The sequence below is a fragment of the Oncorhynchus gorbuscha genome, linkage group LG14 (assembly GCF_021184085.1).
Source record: "Oncorhynchus gorbuscha isolate QuinsamMale2020 ecotype Even-year linkage group LG14, OgorEven_v1.0, whole genome shotgun sequence".
In the NCBI taxonomy this organism is placed as follows: Eukaryota; Metazoa; Chordata; class Actinopteri; order Salmoniformes; family Salmonidae; genus Oncorhynchus; species Oncorhynchus gorbuscha.
In genome coordinates, this window is record NC_060186.1 from 59,145,008 (window position 1) to 59,158,008 (window position 13,001).

The 13,001-nt window shown below is 41.5% G+C and overlaps 1 protein-coding gene across 3 annotated transcripts; it reads right to left on the reverse strand.

Moving 5' to 3' along the window:
• Positions 1-8,057: 8,057 nt before the first annotated feature.
• On the reverse strand, positions 8,058-12,700 carry LOC123995770 (syntaxin-11-like). Of its 3 annotated transcripts, XM_046299440.1 has the most exons (3): positions 12,518-12,699; positions 12,267-12,411; positions 8,060-9,728 (listed from the first exon to the last, which is right to left on the reverse strand). In XM_046299440.1, exons 2-3 carry the CDS (start codon positions 12,307-12,309, stop codon positions 8,812-8,814), a joined length of 960 nt encoding a protein of 319 aa, XP_046155396.1. In that variant the 5' UTR covers positions 12,310-12,411; positions 12,518-12,699; the 3' UTR covers positions 8,060-8,811. The 3 variants fall into 3 exon arrangements, with proteins under 3 accessions (XP_046155397.1, XP_046155399.1, XP_046155396.1); XM_046299441.1 differs by lacking the exon at positions 12,267-12,411 and having other exon boundaries at positions 8,058-9,728; positions 12,518-12,700; XM_046299443.1 differs by lacking the exons at positions 12,267-12,411; positions 12,518-12,699 and adding an exon at positions 11,776-12,234 and having other exon boundaries at positions 8,058-9,728.
• Positions 12,701-13,001: the final 301 nt, after the last annotated feature.

Genomic DNA, 13,001 nt, shown 5'->3' on the forward strand with positions numbered 1-13,001 from the left:
GGAAGAGGAAGAGGAAGAGAGAGGCCCAACTCGGCCGAAAAATGTCTCCCTCCAGCCAGGTGGATTTTCTTTAGTTATTTAGCCAAGCAAGGAGTTTTTGTATGGAAGTTAATGAGAGTGTTGAATTTGGTCAACCAAAAAATGAATGGCTTATTCGTTATGTGAGTTTTATTTGATCAAATAGAAGTTTTGTAATCGTTAAATTGTTATGAGTGTACTGATATATGTAGTACACATGCCACCCAGACAACTTAAAAAAACAACACTTTATATTGGATGGCTATGCATATTCATGGCATGACAAGGCTAGTATATATATGGTATATATATATATATATATGTATATGTATATATATATGCCATTTTGCAGACGCTTTTATCCAAAGCGACTTACAGTCATGTGTGCATACATTCTATGTATGGGTGGTCCCGGGAATCGAACCCACTACCCTGGCGTTACAAGCGCCATGCTCTACCAACTGAGCTACAGAAGGACAGCATACCATCTCTCTCCATTGAATACAGGCGTTTGAAGTCAACAACCCTCATCGAATATTCAAAAATGTTTTTTTTTAAAGATACGCGGGAGCTAAACAGCCCGCCTTGCCGCTTTGTGGACAACGACTCCATTGTTAGGTCGAAGAGACATGTATCTTGTCCATAATCTTTGGTTGTAATCTAAATCACTGGACTGCACTGTGGTCACATGTGAATCCGGTGGTCCTGACAGTATCCCAGTGTTCCTCTGAGGGAAAAACTCTCCCATTCCCTCACGTTTTACATTAGGACCGTCCACACTGGTCACCTAATTAGGTTTAACTGAGTTAACCAACCTCCAAATAGATATGTGAGGTTAGACCAGGACAAGAACAATCAATAGCTCAAGGATTTCCTTGAATTTAATTTTGTTTCAATCAGTAGCCTATAGGCTTAAGCCTATGTATGTAGTCTATTTTAACTTACTTGCCATTCTCTATATTTTTATATATATTTTTCTACCTAATATCAATTGTCTGCTTTCCAAGTCAATGTTTTTTCTCTCACTTTATTCAGGAAAAAACTCTGTGGTATTTCTCCTAGAGAAGTAAGTGATTCACTGATTGTCAATCATTTAGTCAGCCAGCAGATAATGCTGTGTGCTGTGGCCATGCAATTACATGAGAGTGTAGAGGGAGATAAGGAAGAGAGGGAAAGGTGTGATGGCCAGGGCTTACGTAGCATTTCCATTCTCTATAGCTATTCAAATCAAATTTATTTATATAGCCCTTCGTACATCAGCTGATATCTCAAAGTGCTGTATAGAAACCCAGCCTAAAATCCCAAACAGCCAGCAATGCAGGTGTTGAAGCACGTTGGCTAGGAAAAACTCCCTAGAAAGGCCAAAACCTCAGAAGAAACCTAGAGAGGAACCAGGCTATGAGGGGTGGCCAGTCCTCTTCTGGCTGTGCCGGGTGGAGATTATAACAGAACATGGCCAAGATGTTCAAATGTTCATAAATAATCACAGTAGTTGTCGAGGGTGCAGCAAGTCAGCACCTCAGGAGTAAATGTCAGTTGGCTTTTCATAGCCGATCATTAAAAGTATCTCTACCAGTCCTGCTGTCTCTAAAGAGTTTAAAATAGCAGGTCTGGGACAGGTAGCACGTCCGGTGAACAGGTCAGGGTTCCATAGCCGCAGGCAGAACAGTTGAAACTGGAGCAGCAGCACAGCCAGGTGGACTGGGAACAGCAAGGAGTCATCATGCCAGGTAGTCCTGAGGCATGGTCCTAGGGCTCAGGTCCTCCGAGAGAGAGAAAGAAAGAGAGAATTAGAGAGAGCATACCTAAATTCACATAGGATAAGACAGAAGTACTCCAGATATAACAAACTGACCCTAGCCCCCCGACACATAAACTACTGCAGCATAAATACTGGAGGCTGAGACAGGAGGGGTCAGGAGACACTGTGGCCCCATCCGATGATACCCCCGGACAGGGCCAAACAGTCTCTTTTCACTTGAGAGAGATGCAAAGTTGAACCTTTGGTGTGGTGAAGTCTACAAAAGTGCCCAAACTAGGCCTACATTAAAGGGCAATCTGCAGTTCAAACAATAACAAAGCGATAACCCAGACACTGTTTTGATCAATAACTTAGGGATGGTGCTGGAGAAATGTAACCACTCTCAATGTTACCCAGTTGGTGGGAATTGTAACGTGGCTCATATAGCGAGGATGCAATAATATAATTACTTAAAGACATGTTCTGGAATTTTGGCGATTTCAAAGTATTTTTTAAACCTCCACTTTGAGCTGGATGTGTCAATTTGTAGTTCATACATGCATAATCTATGAGTAGAATTACTGTTTTACCCTAATTAGACAACATTCTCTAGTTTGAAAGCAACTGTTTTTCTGGACAATGTGCTTTGCCATTTTCCTTCATGTGGGCTAGCCCCCAAGCAATTCGAGATCTCGTCAATGCCCTTCACCCCCTCGCCATTTGAGTGACAGCTTGCAAGAGGCACATAGCAGTGCGAGAGAGAGAGAGAGAGAGAGAGAGAGAGAGAGAGAGAGAGAGAGAGAGAGAGAGAGAGAGAGAGAGAGAGAGAGAGAGCGCAATTATCTGGTGCACATATCTGTATATATGTGACGTAGTACGCAATTTTCTGGGACCACTTTCAGAACTACTGGTTAAAAAGTATATAAAAGTACCGTAGAACCTCTTTAAAAAGTCCCAAAATGTATGTAGCAACTGCAGATATCCACTTTGAAGATGATTCATGCACAACGAACACCAAAATAACATAAAAAACGTAAATCTGATATGCAGCTCATTATGAAACCATTAGGTCTACATGTTTTGAACAAAGACATATTTTTTATGTTCTGAGAACAGAAGTGAACATTTAGCCTGTTCTGGGAATGTTTATTTTTTATGTTGCAGGGAGGTTATGAGAACGTTTTACTCTGGTTCTTTGAAAGTTTCCCAGGGAAGTTTTATTAACACTGAGAATGGAAATTCTAGGTTATTTGGAGATTTTTTAATAAATTCCTTAAAACCTTCAATAACACTGCTAGGTTATTTTGGGTTAACTTTTTTAAACTCCAAGCACAGACATTTATTTTCTTAGACAGTAATCATGAGAACACATTTCCTTTTTATTGTGACATGACATCAGTGAGATTCAAACGCATGATCTTCTGTACTCCGCCAGGATGGAGTAGCATGCCATGTTTTTAAGCATACCAAGCTGTTCATTTTAGTCAGAGATCTGTATATAATGACGATATGCTCATGTATCCGGCCTAGCAATGGGAGTTGTTGTCCCAATGGCGGGAAGGCAGGCGACAAGCGTAGGTCCAAAATAAGGCCAGAGAAACGCATTGGGCTTATTTTGGACAGATTTCGGCGAGAGTTAAACCTTTAGCTTCCTCTTCTCTGTTTTAGTCTATTCAAACAGACACCAGACACAATTTCATAGGAAACAAGCACTCATTAAGATCAGCTGTGGGCAATTAATGGGCACAGCCAACACACCTAAACACACTTATCATGATAGAGCGGGGGTATTCAACATTTCCTTGCCCAGGCAAACCTGGGACCGGCATTCAGGTGAATGATAATGAGAAGTAATCAACATTTTAAAATGAATAGATTTGGTAGATAGTTTTTAATTTCTTCGATCTCTCCACATTATAATTTAAAGAGGAAGTGTAAACTCTAACATAGCCTATTAACTAGAACAGGGGTCGAATTTCCCAGCGGCCCCCTTGTGTGGCCGTAATGCCCCGTAAAATAATCCATTCCTTGCGGCCAAAGTGGCTGTTGTACCCTTGGGCTGAATATAATAAGTATGGCTGCCAATCACCACGATCAGAAGCACCTCTCACTCACATGGCTCACTCAGATATCTCAATTCTTATTAGCCAATGCCTGTCAAGTGATCTTGTCCTTCTCACACAGACTGGTCTCATAGACTAGACGTAACATAGTAAATGTAAATCCAAGGACATTCAAATTCGTTTGATATGATACGTTTGATATGGTTGCATAAGAAAAAGATGGCAAAAACGAACACCTAGCAACCCAAAGGTTGCGAGTTCAAATCACATCACGGACAACTTCAGCAATTTAGCAACTTTTCAACTACTTACTACTTTTAGCTACTTTGCAACTACTGTATTTAGCATGTTAACTAACCCTTCCCCTAACCGTAACCCTTTTAGCTAACCCTTCCCCTAACTCTTATTTTAGCCCTTTTAGCTAACCCCCTAACCCATAACCCCTAACCTAGGGGTGGCAGGTAGCCTGGTGGGTAGGAGCATCGATCGAATCCCAGAGCTGACAAGGTAAAAATCTGTCATTCTTCCCCTGGGCATTTCAGTTGAATACATTCAGTTGAACAACTGACCTTTCCTTAGCTAACATTATCCACCTAGCTAGAATTCGTAACATATCATACATTTTTCAAATTCGTACCATATTGTATGTTTTGAAAGTTCGTAACATATAATATGAATTGTAATTCGTAAAATATAATATGGAACGGGTGATAGACATCCACAAATTAATACATACCATACGAAACATAACAAATGTAAATGGAGTTTCACAGAAATACGTACAAAATAATACGAAATGCTCTGAGACCTAGTTGGTTGGTTGCAGCCTGGTCTCATAGACAAGACGTAACATAATACAATGTATATCCAGGACACTCAAATTAGTATCATATATGTTACGTTTGTTATGGTTACATAAGATAGAAGGTTACCTAAGGCATTTTATAGCCTTGCTACTGTATATAGCCTGTCTTTTTCCTGTTGTTTCATTTCTTTACTTACCTTTTGTTCACCTAACACCTTTTTTGCACTATTGGTTAGAGCCTGTAAGTAAGCTTTTCACTGTAAGGTCTACACCTGTTGTATTCGGCGCACGTGACAAATAAACTTTGATTTGATTTACTTAGTATGTTAGCTAACCCTTCCCCTAACCTTAACCCTTTAATCTAGCCCCTAACCTTAACCCCTAGCTTAGCTCACGTTAGCCACATAGCTCAAGCTAATGTTAGCTACAACAAATCGGAATTCATAACACATCATACATTTTGCAAATGTGTAACATATGTAAATTGTAATTCCTAACATATCATACAAAATGGATGATGGACATCCAGAAATGAATACATGCCTAACTCAACGTAACATATCATACTAATTGAAGTGTCCCGGATCTACATTTACTATGTTACGTCTACCGCTCAACTTGTCTTGAAACTAATGCATGAAACTGACATGGAGCCTTGCAGTGCCTCACTCTGTTTAAAAAGTGCAGAAGAGAATGATGACGATGATGGTGTGTATTTGTGTGCATATACTCTATATCAGGGATCACCATCTAAATTCAGCAGTTTATTTATTGAGCGGATGGTCAGGGGGGGGGCTACTGATCACATACAGAAAGTATTCATACTCCTTGACTTATTCCACATTTTGTTGTGTTACACCCTGAATTCAAAATGGATTACATTTACTTTGTCTTTTTCACTCATCTTCCTACACACAATAACTCATAATAATGAAGTGAAAACATGTTTTTCAAAATTTTTGTAAATTGATTGAAAATACAGTATATAATTTATGTAAGTATTCACACCCCTGAGTCAATACTTTGTAGAAGCACCTTTGGCAGAGATTACAGCTGTGAATCTTTCTGGGTAAATCTCTAAGAGCTCTTCACATCTGGATTGTGCAACATTTACCCATTATTCTTTTCAAAATTCTTAAATGAAATTACATTCATTAAATTCAGTCAAATTGGTTGTTGATCATTGCTGGACAACAATTTTCAGGTCTTGCCATAGATTATCAAGCAGATTTAAGTCAAAACTGTAACTCGGCCACTCAGGAATATTCACTGTCTTCTTGGATAGCAACTCCGGTGTAGATTTGGCCTTATGTTTTAGGTTATTGTCTTGCTGAAGGGTGAATTCTTCTCCCATTGTCTTGTGGAAAGCCGACTGAACCAGGTTTTCCTCAAGGACTTTGCCTGTGGTTATATCCATTCCAGCAGTTAGCCCACTCTCCACGTCAACCGTGAAGAGGCGACTCCGGGATGCTGGCCTTCTAGGCAGAGTTCCTCTGTCCAGTATCTGTGTTCTTTTGCCCATCTTAATCTTTTCTTTTTATTAGCCAGTCTGAGATATGGCTTTTTCTTTGCAACTCTGCCTAGAAGGTCAGCATCCCGGAGTCGCCTCTTCACTGTTGACATTGAGACTGGTGTTTTGCGGCTACTATATTAATGAAGCTGAAAGTTGAGGAGTCGCTAGAGTGCGATGAGACAAGTTTTAAGTATTACACTCTCAGGCCATCTTCTCACAAAATCTCTATAAAATCTGACAAACATCCTAGCCATATTTAGACAAACATCAGTAATTAAACACAAGAACACACCCACAATAAATGCCTATGTGTGTGATCCAGGCCTGTTTGACTGCAGTGAGATCAAAGTTAGAATCCATAGTTTAAAATGACTGCCCAGCTGAAGTCTTCAGCATGCAGTGATGTGAAGTGTTTCTGTTGATAAGAGAAATAGTGTGTTTGTGTGTGCGTGCGCGTGTGTGCGGCCCTGGACACTGCTGTCCTCTCTCTTAACACCAGCTCAGCTCAGTGTTAGTCTATTCCCTGTTAATGATTATTTATCCTAACCAACACACTGCTGTTGGAGGGAAAATCACCTCAGACGTTTTACCTACTGGACCTTACTGCTACATATACACATGCATATATATATATTATGCTTGAAAATATGGAGAGTGATACTCAGTCATTATTTTGTATTTATTTCAATAGGCAAGTCAGTTAAGAACAAATTCTTATTTACAATGACGGCCTACACCGGCCAAACCTGGGACTCCTGATCACGGCCGGTTGTGATACAGCCCGGGATTGAACCCAGGTCTGTAGTGGCGCAGCAGTCTATGTAATACATTTTTATTAAATATATCATTCCGTCATTATTCCTATTAGATATGACTTGTTCTAAAGGCAAATGTCCAATAGGTCAATTGCACAGACAGGCCGTGATATTCAAAGCAGTTGCATCTTGGTTCTGTGCTATTGACACCCTCTTCTTAGGTGGGTTATGCGCTCATTTTTTGAGTAATTCATGCATCCTTCTCGTCTATCTCTAGCGTCTTGGACATAGGGGACATCATGGTGATTGTATTGAACTGTAAAGATAAGGCGCTCTGTTTAGCTGGTCAATTCAGATCTTTGTGGCAACGCGTAATGGTCATGCATTATTTGGGCAAATAGGATTTTAGAGAGAGACCGAGAGAGTGACAGAGAGAAAGACAGAGAGAGACAGAGAAACGTACAGGGGTTTTCCAATACAGCTCTAGTGCTGTTTTTGGGAACTGTGTTTACATAGTTAGGGCTGACAATGAAGACTTGTGAAGAGCAGAATCAACAACCTCTGCATAGTTGCTTTGTATACTTTTGGGGAAAGGTCTGATGTGATAGAGTTTGCAGCACATTATTTGGGTTTAGTATTAAAGCAAGTAGTTACTATTCTTATTGTTGTTTTTGTGTATCACTGAGCAACATTGACCTGCCATTCATGCCATTAACCCTACAGTATCTGTCCCGAGACCCCAGCAAAAATGGGCTTTTCATTGATTTTACTTTCATTATCCTTATATTTATCTTCACAATTAAGTGTTTTACCATTTTCAGGACAACCAGGGCTGGAAGTATAGCACAAAACAATTTCACAAAAACAGTTGCATTCAAACACAAATGTCAATCAAAAAAATTAAGTCTGCCAAAGAAAAAACCTGTTCATAATGAACTTATGTGAATGCTGTAAGTGCAGAAATGGTTTGCTCAGAGGGAAATGTATATCCAGCTAGTCAGTGACAACTGTGTGGAGTTTGTGAGCTTATTACAGTGTTATAGATACTATGTCCTGGGATTTCCTATGATCTATGTAGAAGAACCCCTTAGCTTCTAACGCCTCTTGTGTAGCTTGTGAGGTCATAGAGAAAATAAACATGTTTAAAAGGGGTTAGAAGTCCAGAATGCACCAGCGCTACGGTGAGACTCATTGTGTTAAAGTATATTGCATTTGAGAGACAGAGAGAGACCATACTCTGTGTCAACTATATTGTGACTGGTAGTCAAAGTAAATGTGACATTGTGCTTGTGTACAAAATACTCTTGACAAAAAGTATTCTTAATTTGATTCTCGTTTAAAGTTGTGGATTTAATGTTCAGACAGAGAACAACAATAAAGTACACTTTAATTTAATCATTATTATCTCACAGTTCATATACTGTTAAGGGTAGAAGGAATTAACTAGGAGGGCAGAAAACAAACATTTCTAAAGCAGAAAATAACCGTGTTTTTTCTTATTCTAGAAAGGCATTGATATATGTTTATTTAGATGTACTTCAGTGCCTGAAAAGCATATTTAAAAAAGGCAATAATATAATTATTTCACAGACTCTTCCAAAGTATATATTGCCATTGGTATCCAAGGGTGGGTGATAGGAGGGTTCTGATTTAGTAGGGTTGATAGGAGGGTTCAGCGAGATTTTGACTGTTTTCTAACAGATGATTGATAACTAAGGCTACAAAAAATCTATGAATAAGCTGAATGGAAGCGGACAATTATGAGTTTTTTACTCAGCTGGTGTCGGCTGGTCTCAGGAAGAAATTATGAGTCCTCAATGTCCGCGACCAAGTCAAGACTGGACACCGAGACAAGACCATCTTGAGACCGGACTGAGTACTACAACACTGCCCAGTCTTCTTCCTCAGTCTCTGCCTCATTTGACGCAGGGGAAGCAGCAGCAGAACATCTTCTTGAAAGGGTTGTTCTTGTTGTGGCGCTTGGCCTTGCTGATTTTGACCAGTGCCTCCTGGATGGCCACATCTGTTTTCTGAACATTGGTCTGGATGGTGTTCATCATAGGGCCCTGCTCCTCCACCAGCAGAGCCACATCCAGGAAGATCTCATGGATGCTCTGGATCCTGCTCTCCAGCTCCAGCAGCTCTCGGTGGCGGCTCTCGATCTGGTTGAGCGCCGAGCGCGCTGTCTTGCCCTCTGACAGGATGTTCTCATTGAAGACATTCCACTGGCCTGTCTCGATCATCTCCTCCACCTCCTCACCAGTCACCTCCCGCCCCACGATCTCCATCTGCCTCTGAATGTGGGCTTTGCAACTCTCCCTGTGGCTCATCTCTGTCTCATTGTAGTCGAACATGGCATCACGGAAGCTGTTGCTCAGGCAGGCATACTGGGTCCTGGCGATGCGAGTCACGGCGGCATTGGAGCCATGCGCTGCCTCCAGCTCCCGCACTGCGGAGTCCATGTCCTTGAGGCACGTCAGCACACCCTCAGCACGGGCCTTAATGTCAGCTGCGATGGCATTGGAGTCTCTCTTAACGACTGACATCCTAGTGGTGCCCTGGAGCACGCGTGAGTTCTGCTCACGTAGGCGTTTGACCTCGAGGCGGATAAGCTGGACCTCACGGTGGACCTGCTGGGACTGGGAGAAGACCTCCTCCAGTTCAGGGGTATTGTCCCACACCACAGCCTGGTGAGGGAGCTCCTCCTCCAGGTCCACATTGATGGAGTCCCCGGAGACGGACTCCCCGGACTCGGCATAGTCCATCTGCTCCACATGGCCGTTGGACTGGGACAGCTCCTGCATGTGGCTCAGACGGTCCCTCATGGCTGGGTCTGGGGCGAGAGAAGGAGAGGGGGAGGAGGTGATAGAGGTGTAGACATGATCACTCACACACAAAAAACTATTGCTGGTGGTCCTGGCTGTTCACCATGACTGGGTGATAGGTTTATCTCTAACAGCTTTGCTATCAACATCATCACATTTACACTGAGTGTACAAAACATTAAGAACACCTGCCCTTTCCATGACATAGACTGACCAGGTGAATCCAGGCGAAAGCTATGATCCCTTATTGATGTCACTTATTAAATCCAGTTCAATCAGTGTAGATGAAGTGGAGGATGCTGGTTAAAGAAGGATTTTTAAGCCTTAAGACAATTGAGACATGGATTGTGTATGTGTGCCATTCAGAGGGTGAATGGGAAAGTCAAAAGACATTAAGAAACTGGGTATGGGGTATGGTAGTAGGTACCAGACACACTGGTTTCTGTCAAGAACTGCAACGCTGCTGGGTTTTTCACCCTCAACAGTTTCCTGTGTGTATCAAGAATGGTCCACCACAAAATGTACATCCAGCCAACTTGACTCCAATGCTTCTCACAGTTGTGTCAACATGGGCAGCATCCCTATGGAATGCTTTTCACACCCATGCTCTGATGAATTGAGGCTGTTTTGAGAGCAAAAGGGAGGGTCCAACTCATTATTAGGAAAGTGTTCTTAATGTTTTCAAAACAGACAGACAGCAGCCTAAATACATACACTACATTGACAACCCTTGAAATTAGCGAATTCGGTTATTTCAGCCACACCCGTTTGAGCACACCGACATGCGATCTCCAGAGACAAACATTGGCAGTAGAATGACCTTACAGAAGAGATCAGTGACTTTCAATGTGCCATTGTCATAGGATGCCATCTTTCCAACAAGTCAGTTCCTCAAATTTATTCCCTGCTAGTGTTGTTATTGTGAAGTGAAAATGTCTAGGAGCAACAACGGCTCAGTTGCGAAGTGGTAGGTCACACAAGCTCACAGAACAGGACCGCCGAGTGCTGAAGTGCGTAGCGCGAAAAATTGTGTCCTCAGTTGCAACACTCACTACCGAGTTTTAAACAGCCTCTGGAAGGGACATCAGCACAATAACTGTTTGTCGGGAGCTTCGTCGGGTTCCCAAGGCCGAGCAGCCACACACAAGCCTAAGATCACCATGCACAATGCCATGTGTTGGCTGGAGTGGTGTAAAGCTTGCAGCCATTGGACTCTGGAGCAGTGGAAACGGTTCTCTGGAGTGATGAATCCTAAACCAATCCAAATTAAGCATGAATCGGTCAGAAAACAGATTCAAACATTACAGGTGTTTTTCCTCATATTGTTTATTTCGAAAAATACCTCTTATCTGTTATGACTGAATTGAAGCTCCTCTCCTTCAGTTCAAACTGTTATGCATGTAGCTGCATATTACTATCAGATAACAACTGGGCGCATACACAGAGTTTCTCGTGCCAACGAGAGGTAGGCACATCCCTGTTCTAATTGTTCTAATAGGCTATTCCTACATCAGAATTCAGATGCTTGTAAAATGGCTTTCACAATGTCAAATCATAGACTTTATTAGTTGAGCGACTACCAATGTAATTTGCTGTGTTATTGTCACAAAATGCGCAGTAGAAGGCGTTTTACCGGAGGGAGTTGTGTAGCCTCCTGGAGTGGACGCAACTCACATCCAACTTCTGATTGGGGTTTGCAATCATTCAGATTTTATTTAGATTGTTCAGGTTCACCATAAGAAATAGTTTTGTTAGTTTTGCTTTAAACGGTCAGTCTATTTGGTCATTTTTACATGAACATTGTCATTTCATAAAGGACAGCAATTATGTTTGCCAGCTGCGCATGATCGCATTCATTCATTGGTCGGAGCGAGAGAAGCTCTCCATAAAATTCCAAACGGTCTAAATCATTGGTACAGCTACATCTGTCATCCCTTATGGCCAGGAGAGATTAAATAAATGAATATTAAAATAAAGATGTATCCTAAACTCTGATCAATTAAGAAACGTTTTAATAAAAAAAATAAACACGCAGAGACCGTGAAGTTGCCATACCTGTTTAAGAAAAGAGTCCTTGATACTGAAACTCCTTCTGGTCTGACATACCCAGCAGCATTCACACGTCTTAACCAGAGAATAGTTGTGGGTGGCGTTTCTCACCAAACAAGTTCTTTACAGAGTTGGTTATTATCGGATTTATGGGCTAATCTAAAAATGTGTTTTACCTCATCAGATTGACAAAAGAGGCAGTAGTGTCTTCTCAGGTCTCGAGCATTGAGAGATATTATTGTCATCAAGATATTGATAAAATAAAATGTTGAATGTTTATTTGCTATTAGAAATCCCAAAAGGAATTCACTCTTGATTCCAACAAATAAGATTGTGATATATTGTCTGATTCTGATATTTTTCTGAGGGTGTTATAGTTTTATCCTTCAATGTTACAGCATTTTCTCCATCACAGCAATGACGTCTGAATGTCATCTAAACCAGTTTGATCATTTTTCACCTGACAAACAAAAGCTTTGAAGGGCAGAGCACCATACCTGTTCTGTTATGATGTAGGCTACCAATATAACACGTTTTCATTCCAACTCAGGCCCCCCGTAATGCCGCAACATCCTATCCGACTTCAGTGCGACTTCAGGATGATTTGTGTTGACTGACGGCGGCGTAGAACAATGCTCCCACCTAGGCGTAGCATGGCTAACTTTAGCACTAAACCACCATGTGACTCTGGAATGAAGATGAGTTAGTTTGAAACATCAGGTGAAAGGGGACAGTGGAGCCTATTTACCTGCAGCCATGCCCAATCCAGATCCCCGAATCCAGATCCCAGAATCCCTGGTGGTCTAGCAGGTTTCCAGCTCAGTTTGAATAATAAAAGATATCGGAATTGGGAGGAGTGGTTTAGTTTGGGTTAGATTGGCATCAGTGAGGCAGACTATGTACGCTTTGGGGGCGAGTGAAAGTAGAAGTGATTGTCGGAAACAGCACAGCTGTCCAGAGCATTGCGTCACAACCTGACTAAAAATATGATGTTCTTGCCACAACATCCGAAAACCGGGTTTTCAGGCTTCAGCAGGAGTGTTCGACCTGTACTGTAGGGGGTCCACAAAATAAGTTGATTTCCCTCCCCCCAATGTTTTAATGAATATCGCTAGCAACAACATAATAAATCAATTTTAAATGACATAGGCTACCTACAGTATAAAAAAGGAGAATGTCTTCTTTATAATGATGTCAACATTATTTCTCAACACCTAATATTACACTTGGCG